Genomic DNA, 16,706 nt, shown 5'->3' on the forward strand with positions numbered 1-16,706 from the left:
TGATGGGGAGTATTCTCGCCTCATTATGCAGATGGTGTTCTGGGGACATAAGAAGACAGCCCGTGGCGATTCTGAGAGCAGTATTTTGGCAGGCCTGTAGTTTCTTCCAGTGGGTGGTTTTTAGGCTTGGCGACCATATGGGTGACGCGTAGCACGTAATCGGCTGGCTAATTGCTTTGTATGTGGTCAAGAGCGTTTCTTTATCTTTTCCCCAGGTACTGCCAGCAAGGGATTTGAGGATTTTATTACGGCTCTGAATTCTTGGAACAATTGCGGTTGCGTGCGCACCAAAATGTAGATCCTGATCAAACGTCACACCCAAGATTTTGGGGTGTAGGACAGTCGGTAGCGTAGTGCCATCGACGTGGATGTTCAATATGGTCGACATTTGGGGCGTCCATGTTGTAAATAAGGTCGCGGAAGATTTAGTCGGTGACAATGACAGGTTTCGCGAGGCGAAAAAACTGGAGAGATCAGGGAGATAGCCGTTTATTTTATTGCATAGCTCATCGATCTTTGGGCCTGGGCCTGTGGCCATTATTGTGCAGTCATCGGCGTAGGAAACGATTGTGACTCCTTCCGGTGGTGAAGGTAGCTTAGATATGTAGAAATTGAACAAAAGCGGGGATAGGACACCACCCTGTGGCACCCCTTGTTTAATTCTCCTTTGTTTTGATATTTCGTTTCTGAATTGCACCGATGCCTGCCGACCACCCAGATAATTTGCGGTCCACCTTTTAAGACATGGGGGAAGGGTAGACCCTTCCAGGTCTTCCAGTAACGAGCCATGGTTGACCGTATCAAAAGCTTTTGATAGGTCTAACGCTACGAGTACTGTTCTATGGTGGGGATATTGATTCAAACCGCAATTTATCTGGGTGCTAATGACATTTAGCGCGGAGGTAGTGCTATGGAGTTTTCTGAAGCCATGCTGATGAGGGGCTAGCTGCAAATGTGCTTGGAAATGAGGGAGCAAAATGGCTTCAAGCGTCTTTGCCACTGGCGATAGGAGAGATATCGGACGATATGACTCACCTACGTTAGCTGGTTTCCCAGGCTTTAGTAGCGGGACCACCTTGGCCATTTTCCATTTCTCGGGTATGACAAAGGTGGAAAGAGACAGGTTGAAGACATGCGCTAAATATTTGAAACCCTCTTTCCCTAGGTTGTTAAGCATCGGCATGGCTATGCCGTCTGGGCCCACTGCTTTGGATGGTTTAGCGCGACCAATGGCGTCCTCAACCTCTCTAGCGGTGATGGTAATTGGTGACGCGCTGAGTTTGTGTTTATGTGCACGTCTATTGGCTCTCCGTCTATCTTTGTCGACCGTAGGATGCATTATATATTGTCGGCAGAAAGCGCTCGCGCATTTTTTCGCAAAATGGTCAATGGCAACAGTGCTTATCTGTAAACAATACACACACAAATATGTTATGTACATGTACACAGACGCACACATTGATTCCTACGGGCTTGAGAGTTCGGTCAAACGTGCTTCGTACGACAAACGTCCTTACGTACGGCACACGTCGGTGGGTAACTGCCGCATTATACCTCAGTTACTCACGAACGTACGTACTAAAAACGTGTCAGCTGACACGACCTATCTTATGAGTGTGCAATGTAAACGAAAACTCACCGACGTTCAACGCACGTACGTACGTAGTCCGGAACGTAGAAATCAAACCAATTTTGATTTTTTCCGGAAGCACGTCTAAGATGATCGCTCTCACAAGACAGAGTTGCCTATTACATATTTTGTGCGCTACGTTTGGACCAATTGTGATGAAAAAAATGATTGTTTAAAATTTTGTTGAATTATCCTAAAATTATTATACAAAATTGGAGGTTACAAATAAATGAACTAGAAATTCTTATTCAGTATTTGTTTCTGCCATTTACACCATGAAAAATTGTAATTCCAAAAGTTAATGTTTGCATAATCATGCATGCAAACTGGACAATGGCAACAGTGCTTTGCTGTAAACAATACACACACAAATATGTTATATACATGTACACAGCCACACACATTGATTCCTACGGGCTTGAGGGTTCGGTCAAACGGGTTTCGTACGACACACGTCGGTGCACACTTGAAGCCATTGTTTACTATATAGTTTGGCAGCTTAAATTGAGGTTATGTTGCGAATAGAGTGGAAGGCACTCGAATTCAGTGAAAGAAGACACTCGAATGGAGTGGAATGAAGAACAGTAGGAAGAGCAGAGTTGCATTGAATTAATATACCTTCAAACATTGTATCAATATTAAAGATAAATTTAGAAAAAATAGCAAAATACTTGAGTATAAGCAAACATTTTCTTTCAATTACTGCAATTAAGGTGTCCTAGATGCTGTATATTCCAAAATTATAACATTTTATATCTGTTTAAAAATTGAACTTGAATTTCCCTAAAGATTTCCATAATAACGCCATTAGTGATGTTTGTGTGTGTGTGTGCTAATTTTGAGCGATCAGCTGTTAGTTGCGCTACTTGGTAAAGTTTACAATGCTTGCAGCTTTATACATTCAAAAAATACGCTGATGGAAGTGATCATACTAATGCTGAGACAAACGAAGACTTGAGAACCAGAGTTCGTGATATTTTTGTACACATGTGTTGTGATAGGCAGATGTCACTGTTGTGTTTCATTTAACACACAAGCATTGTTTACTATATAGTTTGGCAGCTTAAATTGTTGTTATGTTGCGAATAGAGTGGAAGGCACTCGAATTCAGTGAAAGAAGACACTCGAATGGAGTGGAATGAAGAACAGTAGGAAGAGCAGAGTTGCATTGAATTAATATACCTTCAAACATTGTATCAATATTAAAGATAAATTTAGAAAAAATAGCAAAATACTTGAGTATAAGCAAACATTTTCTTTCAATTACTGCAATTAAGGTGTCCTAGATGCTGTATATTCCAAAATTATAACATTTTATATCTGTTTAAAAATTGAACTTGAATTTCCCTAAAGATTTCCATAATAACGCCATTAGTGATGTTTGTGTGTGTGTGTGCTAATTTTGAGCGATCAGCTGTTAGTTGCGCTACTTGGTAAAGTTTACAATGCTTGCAGCTTTATACATTCAAAAAATACGCTGATGGAAGTGATCATACTAATGCTGAGACAAACGAAGACTTGAGAACCAGAGTTCGTGATATTTTTGTACACATGTGTTGTGATAGGCAGATGTCACTGTTGTGTTTCATTTAACACACAAGCATTGTTTACTATATAGTTTGGCAGCTTAAATTGTTGTTATGTTGCGAATAGAGTGGAGGGCAGTGAAATAGGCAGTCGAATTATATATATGTAATGAAGGAATGGTGTTCGGAGTTTTTTCAAAGTTAAAAAAAAAATGATAGGTAGGTAGGTTGAACTGGACCTCACATATACTGATTGAGTCCGTAGTGTTACCAGAAGTTTGTTTTAACGACCAAACTGAAAAACCCTATCAAAAACCAGGACCTATGTTATAAAATAACTCCGTCCTCTTGGCAAATACTAGAAGCTTCCTAGGACTTAAGCCACTTGCTGCTTCTAGATCTGACAGCTGTATCACTCCTAATAGCTGGAGTCTTAGCCTGGCAAGTGCAGGGCACGAGCACAGAACGTGCTCGATCGTTTCCTCCTCTAGCCCGCTCTTCTTACATCTGCTATCTCTGACCAAGCCTAATTTAAAGGCATGTGACGCCAGAAGGCAGTGTCCAGTTAGAATACCCGTCATGAGTATACAGTCCTCTCTTTTTAATGATAGAAGCAACTTTATAAGTCTAAGGTTGTAAGACCTGCACATAATCTTCGACACTTAACAGCCCCGCGCTTGAGCCCACGCCTTTCCTGCTTGGCCGATCATGTGCACCTCTCGCATTCGCTTAATTTCGCCCAGTCTAATTGGGACGCATATGGAGCAAGCTTCAAGGGATGCGCCCTTTTTAGCTAGTTCATCCGCTTTTTCATTCCCATCTATTCCCATATGCCCTGGGACCCAATATAGATGTATGCTTCTCCCTGTCCCGATTTTCTCCAGGGACTGCTTACACTCTAACACGCATTTAGATGCTGTGGTATGCGAGATTATTGCCTTAATTGCTGCTTGACTGTCAATATAAAAGTTAACACGATTGCAGCTTGGGCTATTTTCTTCCAGGGGGTCTACTGCTTTGGTTACGGCTACTATTTCCGCTTGGAAAACGCTACCGTAATCCGGCATCCTTTATGATCTGTTTATTTCCGGATCAGCACAGTATACCGCAGACCCTACTCCTTCCACTACTTTGGAACCATCTGTGTACACATGTATCACCTCGGCCGCCATTTGCGCACCCTTGCGCCAACCGTCCACCTCTATTGTGGCCTTCAGATCTCCCTCGAAGGGCAGATAGGGAATCAGGTAGTCTGTTCGTCTTGTGATTGATGACGCTATACTACTATGGCCATATGGTCGGCGCTCAAGCTGCCCCGAGGCACCGAGCCTGGTTGCAGTTGCTAATGCTATGTTCTTTGCTACCAGGTCTACAGGTGGAATGTGCAGAATGGCATACAGTGCAGCCGTCGGGGTTGTTTTCAGGGCTCCCGTATGCCTACTTCGACACTGGTTATTTCCTCGTTCATCTCCGATGAGCCCCTGCGTGCTAGATCGTCGGCCTTCTCGTTACCCTCTATCCCCTATGACCCGGGAATCAGATAACGCGTAGTTCTAGATTGGTGGATAACTGGGATAAGAGTCGGTTACAAGCCCACACTAATTTTGAGTTAATGTGTGGCGAGGAAAGCGCTTTCATCGCTGCTTGGCTATGCGACAGGATGCCAGCTACAATCAAGCCCTCCAGTGATTTGCAGGCTTGTCAAATCGCGAGGATTTCTGCTTGAAACACGCTGGTGCCATGGGAGTCTGAATGATGCAGACAAATTTAGGGACTCAGAGAAGACTCCGGCCCCCACTCCCGATTCCATCTTGGAGGCGTCAGTGTAGATTTGGATGTCGTCGACCCTTATGCGAAAGTTTTTCTTCCACTCGTTCCTGCTTGGAATGGCAGTATTACAACCGTACTCAAACTTCAGTTTGCGAGGGTAGTAATCTGTCTCGGTACTACATGTACCATCCGGAAGTTTCTTTAGGATACTAATATACCCTTGCTGAGTATCCTTCCAATACCCAGACTCCCTGAGTCTCAACGCGGTTTGTGATGATGTACAAAGTATACGCAAGTCGATCGGAAGCAGGTGCAAAATGGGGTCTAAAGCAGCTGTGGGGCAAGTGCGTCGAGCCCCTATGGCACCAACGCAGGCAGTGTGCTGGATTTTTTGCAGGTTGGTGAGATTGTAGCTTTTACTTAGAGCTTCCCACCAGACTATGGAACCATAGGTAAGCACCGGTCGCACCACCGCCTCGTACATCCAAAGTACCATGCTTGGCATCAGTCCCCTTTCTTACCAAACATTGATTTGCAGGCATAGAAGGCGATGCAGGCCTTCCGTACCCGCTCTTCGATGCATACTTTCTAATTCAACTTGCAGTCAATTGTTAGTCCCAGATACTCGGTTCTATCTGTGAGGGACATTTTTAATTGTCTCGCATTTATTCATGCCGTGTAGGCACCTTATGTAAATGTTATTTTTGGAAAGATAATTAGGTAATTCTTTACGACAGCATGACACTGCTAATACCGAACCAAAAATATCGATAGCAGTGTCAAACGACGCGTCTTGACATCAGTATTAATAATCCGAAGGCGGAAAAGAAACATTTATCTCATTCAAACGATATTTACGAAAAACCGAAAAATGACCCACGGGTCCTTCCGAAACCGGGGCTGGTATCTATAGTATTTTTGTGTAGAACACGTTTCTGCGTTGGCGGCCTTCGGCCGCGCTTAAAAAAATACACTGGGTGGGTCCAACACCGGTTTGTAGACCAAAACTATATCCGCGCAAAACAATACAATACAATACAATACACATTTTTTTTTGTGTACTCCAACATTACAACAACCACATGAAAATCGCATACTTCAACAGCAAATATCTTTGGACAGAGATACAATTTTTCTTTTCCGCCTTTGGATTATTGTTCTCGAGATGAATACGCATCTTTTGACGATATTTTTTGACGCGTATTAGCAGTGTCATGCTGTCGTAAAGGATTACCTTATTAATTCTCGGTAATCCTTTACGAATTAAATAAAGTTGGAAAAATAAACACAAATACCCCACGAAATGTATAGCAGACACTTATGCACTTCTCGCCCAAAAAAACCTGCGGTTACCCTAACGAATAACATTACGCAAAGTAACGAGTGACGTCTCTTATTATATTTATCCTCTTTGACGATGCGCTATCTTATTTAATGCATATTCCTTGTCAAGTGAATTTTCCAAGGCGAATCCATACCAAGTGGTGGCAAAGTGAATTCAATCAATTCGCCGTGCAGAAGAATGTCAAGTCAAAAGAAAATTTTCATTGATTTCGAATAACTGACATATTGTTGTACAAGGCTTTGTATGGAAGAAGCAATCAGCTGTTGGGATAGCACCACCTCTACTGAATTCGCCTTGGAATTTTCGTTATTGCAGTGGAAATTCATTATTAATGACAAACAGCTGTTTTTTGTTTTTAAAATATTGCTTCTCCTATCACAACTTGCATGCATTTTTTCTGGAAGTTCATCAAAATTATTTAATTTTTTACAAAAAAAAAACATAAAATATGTCCATTCTAAAGAATGTGAGGCGAACTCATTTAATCAGAGCGCTTGGAAAATTGGGTAACTACACTGTTGTTTCATATCCACAATCAGATATTAAATTTTTATTGCCTTTAACTTCATCAAGATCATTTTGCTTCTATTTCTTCAACGGCTTCTTCTTCTGATGTGCCCTCTACCGCCACTGTACCTTTGAGAAAAAACTTTATGCAGAGTTTACGTGCCGATACATTTGGTCAGCCAACTTATGTTACCCATCCACATCTCGTGAACGAAGGCGAGTTGGTGACAGGCCAAACAATGGATACTTTTCGTGAGCGACGTGAACGTTTGATGACGGGTATGAAAAATTTCCATGCAGAAAATGCAAAAAGGGAAGACCAAAAAATTAAATCTAGCGTGGTATGTAAAAAAGGTGTATTCCTTATTAATTAAAATTCTCAAACCTATTACTTTTTTATTTTAGGTAATTGTACCATCTGCCTCCAAAAAGTTCATGAGCGATAAAATTCCATATGTCTTTCGACAAAATACCGATTTTTATTATTTGAGTGGTTGCCTCGAACCCGATACGGTTCTGGTAATGACCATCAATGAAAAAGACGATATCAAATCAATTTTATTTATGAGACCTAAAGATAAACATGCTGAAATGTGGGATGGAGCACGTACAGGTGTAGATAATGCGCCAAATTTTTTCGGTATAGATGAAGCATATTCTGTGCAGCAATTTAACGAAGTGCTTAAAAAGTTAGTGGAAAGGAGTAATTGCAAACCCACTGTGTGGTTTGACGTGCCTTCATCAAATCAGTCTAGTATTACAGCGGATGTACAGCAGATTGCTGGCGGTTTACAAGAAATAAAATCGCCTTTGGTTTTCATACAAAGTATGCGATTATTTAAATCTGATTGTGAACAAGAATTGATGCGTCGCACCTGCCAGATTGCGTCGAGAGCTATAAATGAGGTAATAAGCGAATCAAAGCCGGGACTTTCTGAACATCATCTGTTTGCGGCTGTAGATTACAAATGTCGCATGAAAAATGCCAGCTTTTTGGCTTATCCACCGGTAGTAGCAAGTGGTAATAATGCAACCACAATACATTACATAAGTAACACGCAATTGACTAAAAGTGGTGAAATGGTACTGATGGATGCTGGTTGTGAATATGGTGCGTATACGAGTGACATAACGCGCACTTGGCCCATTGATGGGAATTTTACACAACCACAAAAAGTGCTGTACGATGTGATCTTGCAACTGCAAAAAGAATTAATAGGTAAGAGCAAACGCTTCTTCTTCTCATTTATATTATTACATTTGGTTGCAGGCACTCTAACGAAAACGGGTGGAGAAACTTTAGATGAACTTTTTGACACAATGTGCATAAAATTAGGAAAATATTTACAAGAAGTGGGAATTGTACCCAAAGATATGGTAGATGATATTAGCTTGGCTAAGGTAAAAGGCGTTTTTATTTTTTAACTCATTAGGGACCATTGGTCGAGAAAAAGCAAATTATCATTTAAGCGAATTTTGTTAGGCGCTTTCCCTTGTATATGATGTTAAGCCACGGAGTAGTCACTAGCTCTTAGTACTTAATATGAAGTGACGGATAAGTCAGTCATAATCCAGGGTATTAAAATGCAACACCATGGTTGATCAAGGCATATGGCACGTGGAACTTCTCACTATTGATTTTCAGTTTCTCATCTCGTGAGGTGGTACTTTATTAACTTCAAAAACCTCGTGTAGCAAATAAAAGCTGAGTGAGTCAAATCAAAGGTTCGGGACGTCAAACCCTCTGGCAGATATGGTAGAGGCAGTACCTGCTGTGGTTGTTGGGGCAGTACCTCAATTTTGTTAATTTTCGGAACGTTCCCCAAAATGAAAAACAAAAAAAAAAAAAACGAAATATGACACTGCAGATGGCACAACGCCGAAACCGGTTTGTCTAAAACCAAATTTGACGGGTTGGGGGGTTAGAATATACCCGCGGTAGGTATGCCTGTCGTAAGAGGCGACTAAAATACCAGATTCAAGGGGTTGTGTAGCGCAACCTTGTGTAGCTTCTCCACACCCAATCGTCAACCTCACCTTCGAGCGGAGAATTCCGTTTCACTAACAGACGAGCCTCTGGAACCTGGGGGTGGGGAGGGAGGGATGGCCTGAAGGTTTAAGTGGTCATATAAATCGTTCCCGAGATGGTCGGGCTAGCACCTTAATGGAGCTGTGTTACCGGAGCGTACCGGATCTGTATCCGGCAAAGGACCATCACATCGATAACACTCCCCAAAGACTTCGGGGAGTAACCTTATCGCTATAACAACAACAACAACAACAACATGTGATGTCTGAAAATAGCTCCAAGATACATCAATTATCCTCCCTGTGTGGGAAAACTAAGAAAACAACATAAATAAACAAATTTAATTTTTTCCGTTTAATTTGCTAAATTGAAGGAAAAATATACAGGTAGCTTCTGCGTTAACGCTTCCCCAAGGATCAAACGGAAATTAAAGTCGTGAAGTTTATTGTAAGCATAGAAAGCGGATAGTATATTTGCAAGAGTTCGAGGTATTTTATCTCCAAATCTGAACGCCAACGATTATTCGTTGCTCACACTAACCTGCCAACGACGAGTGTTTTATTAATTGGACAGTGTCCATGGGGAATGAACCCATTTTTAAAAATTTTTGCGCAATTTTTATTAAGCGCTATGAGTTTGAAACTACAAAATCTGTGATAGGAGGATGGTTTGTGAAATTCTCTGCTGCCAGTACAGTCAAACTGGTCCTTAATGGGTTAATAAGTTTGCAGTTGCGTGCGCTATTTTTTTATATTTTTTTTTATTTTCTTTTAATATTCAGGCCGGTTATAAATTCTGTCCGCATCATGTCTCCCACTACCTTGGTATGGATGTACATGATACGCCATTGATGCCACGCAGTTTACGTTTATTGCCGGGAATGGTGTGCACAGTAGAACCAGGAATTTATATTTCACAAGATCGACAAGATGTGCCAAAAGAGTTTCGCGGCATTGGTATACGTATTGAAGACGATGTACTTATCACCAGCGACAATGCGGTCGAAGTACTAACTGCTGAATGTGTAAAAGAGCGTGAGGAAATAGAGAATATATTATTGGCGAAGCATTAATGATACAATAGACAAGAATATTATGTATGAATACTAAAAAAAATTTACAAATGGCTAAAAAAAATTTACATTTCCATTTGTACGTTTGTACGTGTGTTATGGCTCCATAAAGCTAGACTCATATATTTGATTTCAGGTTGTAAATATTTATTTTAATGAAATTTTAAAAACAAAACCCAAGTTGTCAAAACACATGTCTACATGTAATTCAAGAAAGAACATCACCTCATTTTATTATTTATAAGCTACATTTAAAAAAATTGCGTGCTGTATTTTTTATTGCCAATAAAAATAGACATGCGCGTTATGGCATCTCCGTGCGCAGTCACATATGTATACTTTGGGTCATAGATATCCTTTACAATATCTGAAAAGATTAGAAATATATATATTTTTACTTGGAAATCATACTATGTCAATAAAATCATAACAAACAAGTAAGGAAGGCTAAGTTCGGGTGTAACCGAACATTACATACTCAGCTGAGAGCTTTGGAGACAAAATAAGGGAAAATCACCATGTAGGAAAATGACCCTAGGGTAACCCTGGAATGTGTTTGTATGATAATGAGGGTTTTAAAAGGGAGTGGCCCTTAGTTGTATATGTGAAGGCGTTTTAGAGATATCCACCAAAATGTGGATCAGAGTGACCCAGAACATCATCTGTCGGGTACCGCTAATTTATTTATATATGTAATACCACGAACAGTATTCCTGACAAGATTCCAAGGGCTTTTGATTTCGACCTGCAGAACTTTTTCATTTTATTCTACTTAATATGGAAGGTGTCACACCCATTTTACAAAGTTTTATCTAAAGTTATATTTTGCGTCAAAAAACCAATCCAATCACCGGATGAAGCAATCATATTTGGTATAGAATTATGGCATTTTTTTAATTTTTCGTAATTTTCGATATCGAAAAAGTGGGCGTGGTCATAGTCAGATTTCGGCCGTTTTTTATACCAAGATAAAGTGAGTTCAGATAAGTACGTGAACTAAGTTTAGTAAGGTTATATCGATTTTTGCTCAAGTTATCGTGTTAACGGCCGAGCGGAAGGACGGACGATCGACTGTGTATAAAAAATGGGCGTGGCTTCAACCGATTTCGCCCATTTTCACAGAAAACAGTTATCGTCATAGAATCTATGCCCCTACCAAATTTCAAAAGGATTGGTAAATTTTTGCTCGACTTATGGCATTAAATGTATCCTAGACAAATCAAATTAAAAAGGGCGGAGCCACGCCCATTTTGAAATTTTCTTTTATTTTTGTATTTTTTTGCACTATATCATTAATGGAGTTGAATGTTGACATAATTTACTTATATACTGTAAAGATATTTAATTTTTTGTTATAATTTGACTTAAAAATTTTTTTTTTTTTAAAGTGGGCGTGTTCGTCATCCCATTTTGCTAATTTTTATTTAGCACACATACAGGAATAGGAGTAACGTTCCTGCGAAATTTCATCATAATATCTTCAACGACTGCCAAATTACTGCTTGCAAAACTTTTAAATTACCTTCTTTTAAAAGTGGGCGGTGCCACGCCCATTGTCCAAAATTTTACTACTTTTCTATTCTACGTCATAAGGTCAACCCACCTACCAAGTTTCACGGCTTTATCCGTCTTTGGTAATGAATTATCGCACTTTTTCGGTTTTTCGAAATTTTCGATATCGAAAAAGGGCGTGGTTATAGTCCGATTTCGTTCAGTCATTCATTCATTTATTCGTTCATTTTAAATAGCGATCTGAGATGAGTTCCCAGGAACATACATACCACATTTCATCAAGATACCTCAAAATTTACTCAAGTTATCGTGTTTACGGACGGACGGACGGATATGGCTAAATAAATTTCTTTTTTCGCCCAGATCATTTTGATATATAGAAGTCTATATCTATCTCGATTAGTTTATGCCGTTACGGATTACCGTTATGCGAACAAAGTTAATATACTCTGTGAGCTCTGCTCAGCTGAGTATAAAAAGTGTCCAAACACAAACTCGCAAATAGGAATCTTATTCGGGGATTAACTAGAGAATTATTAGTAGAATAATGATTTAATGTATTAGCGGCTTTTCCGATGGGAGGCTCAAAATCCTCAAAAATGCGATCCCAAAATACAAAATCTCCAGCCCAATAAAAATCCCCAAACACAAAGCCCTCAAATTAGCAGTCCCCAAGTGGGTCGTCAGTGCAGAATAACCTTGGTCTAGAGTTGGAAGTTAAGTTAAATGCAAGAGGGGTCAATGCCGCCAGACCCGGGCAGGCCTGGGATGGAGCCTCACTATGTAAGGAAATATTGCTTCATCTCACTTTTTACGCAGAAATACTGCTAAATTTTCCCTAGAATTGGATCAGGTGCACTTTGGTTTAGAGTTGGGAGTCAAGTTAAATGCAAGGGGGGTCTGGGGCCTCTGCCTCGGCCTGCTACAACAACAACTTTATTTCACTTTTTACGCGGAAATACTGCTAACTTTTTCCTAGAATAAGAACAGGTCTATACTTTGGTTTAGAGTTGGGATATAAATAAAACTTAATTGTACAGAAACCAGAAGATGGGATATTTATTTTTGGCATCTAGGATGCTTCCTCTAGCAACTATTATTTATATTTCTTATTAACCGTTGTGCAAAACTTTCGGGAGTGTCCTTATCACTAAAACAACAACAACTTTCTGATACAAAAAAAAAATCTTAATTATTTAATTATTGCTATGAAAAATCTAGTCAGCTTTGCTTGGCTCTTCGAATTTCATTGTCAATATGTCATTGCTAAAAACCTACGATTAGCATTCTAGTCGGGCAAAAGTAATAATGGCCTAGAGGGTGGTCATATTAATCGTTCCCGAGTTGTTAGGATTGTGACTTTATGGTGCTTATTAACGGATCGGTAAAGGACTATCAAAATCGATAACACTCCCAAAAACTTTCGGGGAGTGCCCTTATCGCTAAAACAACAACAACTTTCTGATAAAAAATAAAGATTCTTAATTATTTAATTATTGCTATGAAAAATCTAGTCAGCTTTGCTTGTCTCTTCGAATTTCATTGTCAATGTAACGAACGAAAGCAGCAAAAGACGTTATGGTTAGGTGCAATATCTTACTAGTCCAGGAGCCCACTGCAAAAAACATGTTGCATGTTGTATTCAAATAGGACAGGTATAACTCATTTACTGGTATCTGGGGCAACCTCAAACCGTGGAATTGCCAGATCCTAGCTTGGCAGGATGTTGGTAATTCGTCGATGAAAAGTAAATTTTCGGCGAAAATATGTTGCATAGTGTATTCAAATAGAATGTTCAAATTATAAAAGTTGGCAACGCCCCTACCCCGAAAGTACCGACTTGCCACCTCCTATCCTGGAAGAAACCCTTGGCAAGTCGGTTCAAAGGTGGTGCACTCACTATATGTTACATATTTCACCGATCTGAAATTTTGCATGAAGGGTAATCTTATTTTCTCATACACGTGGCAGGAAAAAAAATTTGCAGGTTTTAAGTTCACAGTTGTTTGCACTATTTCAAAAAGATTTAATACTAAGGATTATATTCGCATATGGTTTAGAGATTATTTATTAATGCATATTTCAAACATGATGAAATAACGAACATGGCGGTGTTCATAAAATAAAGAAAAATTTTTTACATTAGTCTGCGCTTTTGTTGTATAGTTATTTGCATATGAAAAAAAAAGTTTCCCCTAGCAAGCTGCAATGCCAATAAAGATCACATTTGCGAAATAAGGAGCACCATAATGCACTTTTTTTCTAAATATTTTTCAGTTTCATTTATCTCAAAGTGAATATATTTATATTATTTTATTTTAACTGTGCAAAAAGTACTTATTCTTCTGTATCAGATTCATCTCCAGCCAACACTATTTCATCGAAGTCTTCAGTCTCCACATTTTCTTCCGAATTGTTTACAGAAAATCTCAACACCTCATCAACATAAAGAGGTACCGATTCACCGTCGAACCAGCGTGGTTTAAAAATCCGTGATCATTAAACCAACCACATTCTTCCGCAGGAGACTTAACACAAGTTGATTCAGTCGTATTTAGCCACTTGGAACATACGTAAGCTGTCCTTAATAAATTTTGCTTAAGGGATTTCCAGCATGGTGGAATAGTACTTGAGTCAAAGCCCTTAAGTTTCTTCATACATTTTACATTATCTTTTGTTGTTCCGTACATCCTTTGGAAAATTTGTAACATTGCATTGTTGACACTGGCGAAGCATTTCACATTATACATATTACAAGTGAATTCCTGTAGAACTTCCATCTTTTTTTCATCACATACATCGGTTGGATCAGTCAGAGAAGCGAACGCTTGTAGAAAAAGTTTATTTCCTTCCAAAATTTTAAAAGGCCTCGCTTTCCCTCGATTGAAAAACGACGCCGTATAATCACATCCAGTGAAAGCATTATATGCTGGTAGAGCTAAGCACATTGTATAACCAAGGATGGACGCTAGTTCTGAACAATCTGTGCACTCTTGATCTAGGATGCGATTCTTTTTCCTTGATTGAGGACAAGCCAGCCAAATTTGCTTGTCAGGAACTTTGTATAAATTACTTAGTAAAATAAATAGAACATCAGTGCCGGATGCTTTTACGAGAACTTTTGACTTAGGCGCCAATTTCGCTATATGAAACATTATTCTGGTATCAGCATCTTCGTGCTGGCATTCTAAATTTCCTTCCACTTTTTTAACAACATGGTTGTCTGAAACGGAAAACGAAAAGCACTGATCCTCAACTGTAATGAAAATTTTGTTGTCTTGTAGAACAACCGCCATTTCGTTATTCTCCCAATGAGTGGCTAAGAATCTCACGAAGCACTCTTTAAAACGAAAATTTTTCAAGCCACCTACAAAGTCATTTGGACGTGGTTGAAGCGGACCACGTATAGTGAATGGAACGTCAAATTCTTTACGCGTCTGCCTTTGAAGATCTTTGATAGATGGATGCAAGATGGATTCAGCCAACTTTCCGCATGTTTGTGGGAGTGAGGCTCCAAGATGATATAAAAGAGAGAAACCGTCGATTATATCCACTTTAACAGAAGGGGACACACTGGGTTGGCGCGAGATGTCAAAAGTTTTGCCAATACTGATTTTTCGGTACGATTCATTTCTCCCGAATACTGAAATAATGCTAGAGGTACTGGAGCTATTGGAAAAGTGAGACAAAATTCAATATCTACTTTTTTTCGCAGCTATACGCAAAAGCGTTCCAAAAACATCTCTTTCCATCTTAAGCAAATCCGTTTTGTTTTATGCACATTTTCTTTTATGCACACTGAGAGGAAAAATTGGAAATTATATTCCGCTTATTCGGTTTTTTCAAAACTACCGGGTGCCGCAGAAACATTTTCCGTAAAAGTTACCTTCTCTTTTTCCCCAGTGACACGACGTTAAGAAGGAAGTCTGCAACTTCAGACGAAGCTGCTCTACCAGCGGATATATTGAAGAGAACGTCCTTGTGATTATTAGAAGGAAATGGATTTATTGACTTTTTCACAGCCGAAATTATGCTTTCGAGATTATTTCGGTCTTTTTAGATTCGGCTCTTTTGCAATGCTTATGAATATCATCATTGTTTGTAAGTACGGCCTGTTGGAATACGTGAGATAATACTTTAGTTCGCATACTGTGACGAAGAGCCCATCGTTGCCTGGTTGAAATCGAATTTGTGAAGTGGGTTATACCTGTTCAAGTGTTTGCTGCATTAGCATCGATGGTTTGTTCAAGGGTAAGGTCCACCGGTGATCTAGCTAATTTATTTTTTGTGCGCTTTACACCAAACGCTCCACGTTTGAATTCTTGGATAAGAGTTGAAATTTCTATTTTTAAATCAGCCTAGCGTAATTGGGCTGATTCAGTGCAAATAATAAGTTGCATATTTCATCGTACAAGTATTATATATGACATTTTACAAATTAACAGTTTGTACACTGTTGTGTTTGTAGAATATTATATGAATCAACCTATGAAAAAGGAGTTTTTGATCCCTAACTCCAAAATTTGAGGGTCTATTAGAAACCCTAAGTATGCAGATTTTATGTGCTCGACTAGACCAACGAATTGAGGTATATCTCGTCAAGAGAATATTTTCACTGCCAACCAGTGTAATTCATATTACATGATGATGCACTAAAATGCAATTTTCTCAAAAAGCGCTCGGGGAATTTTCGTAAACTTTTATTGCTGAGCTTAATTTAACTCACAAAGAAGGAATCCGCAAAAAAAAAACCGAGATAGTATGACTTCGGAATAAAACATAGTTCAAGCATACCGTGTCCTTTGAACCGACTTGCCAAGGGTTTCTTCCAGGATAGGAGGTAGCAAGTCGGTACTTTTGGGGTCGGGGCGTTGCCCGCTTTTATAATTTGAATATTTTATTTGAATACACTATGCAACATATTTTCGCCGAAAATTGACTTTTCATCGACGAATTGCCCTGATCCTGCCAAGCTAGGATCTGGAAAGTCCACGGTTTGAGGTTGCCCCAGATACCAGTAAATGAGTTATACTGGTCCCATTTGAATACAACATGCAACATGTTTTTTGCAGTCGGCTCCTCTACTATTATAATACTAGCAGATGCATTCTATTTAGATTATCTACACATGCAAAGAGTAAATTGATGCTTTCCATTTCAAGGATTTTTTATGAAATACTAGCAGACCCCGCAGACGTTGTTCTGCCCTAAATTTGTATATCTGCATACATTTTAATAAGCTTTTTCCGTCTAACTCTCCCTCGCCCCTCTACACTTTATCCTAATCTTTGTATTCACTCCTCCCTCCGTATTTT

The 16,706-nt window shown here is 39.4% G+C and overlaps 2 protein-coding genes across 4 annotated transcripts in view; one reads left to right on the forward strand and one right to left on the reverse strand.

Annotated features, from left to right (window-relative positions):
- Positions 1-6,597: 6,597 nt before the first annotated feature.
- Positions 6,598-10,284, forward strand: LOC137250884 (xaa-Pro aminopeptidase 3). The gene is made up of 5 exons (XM_067784533.1): positions 6,598-6,777; positions 6,845-7,119; positions 7,184-7,997; positions 8,049-8,179; positions 9,589-10,284. The coding sequence occupies exons 1-5, from the start codon at positions 6,720-6,722 to the stop codon at positions 9,877-9,879; spliced, it is 1,569 nt and encodes a 522-aa protein (XP_067640634.1). The 5' UTR covers positions 6,598-6,719; the 3' UTR covers positions 9,880-10,284.
- Positions 9,839-16,706, reverse strand: part of LOC137250883 (general transcription factor 3C polypeptide 1) — a 120,074-nt gene continuing 113,206 nt past the window's right edge. The window contains exon 13 of one of the 3 annotated variants that reach the window (XM_067784531.1): positions 9,839-10,246. In XM_067784531.1, the coding sequence (XP_067640632.1) occupies positions 10,131-10,246 (116 nt within the window). In that variant the 3' untranslated portion in view covers positions 9,839-10,130. The remainder of the gene's footprint in view (positions 10,247-16,706) is intronic. The other 2 variants (XM_067784530.1, XM_067784532.1) reach the window with 2 other exon arrangements.

The sequence above is a fragment of the Eurosta solidaginis genome, chromosome 4 (genome assembly GCF_040869045.1).
Source record: "Eurosta solidaginis isolate ZX-2024a chromosome 4, ASM4086904v1, whole genome shotgun sequence".
In the NCBI taxonomy this organism is placed as follows: domain Eukaryota; kingdom Metazoa; phylum Arthropoda; class Insecta; order Diptera; family Tephritidae; genus Eurosta; species Eurosta solidaginis.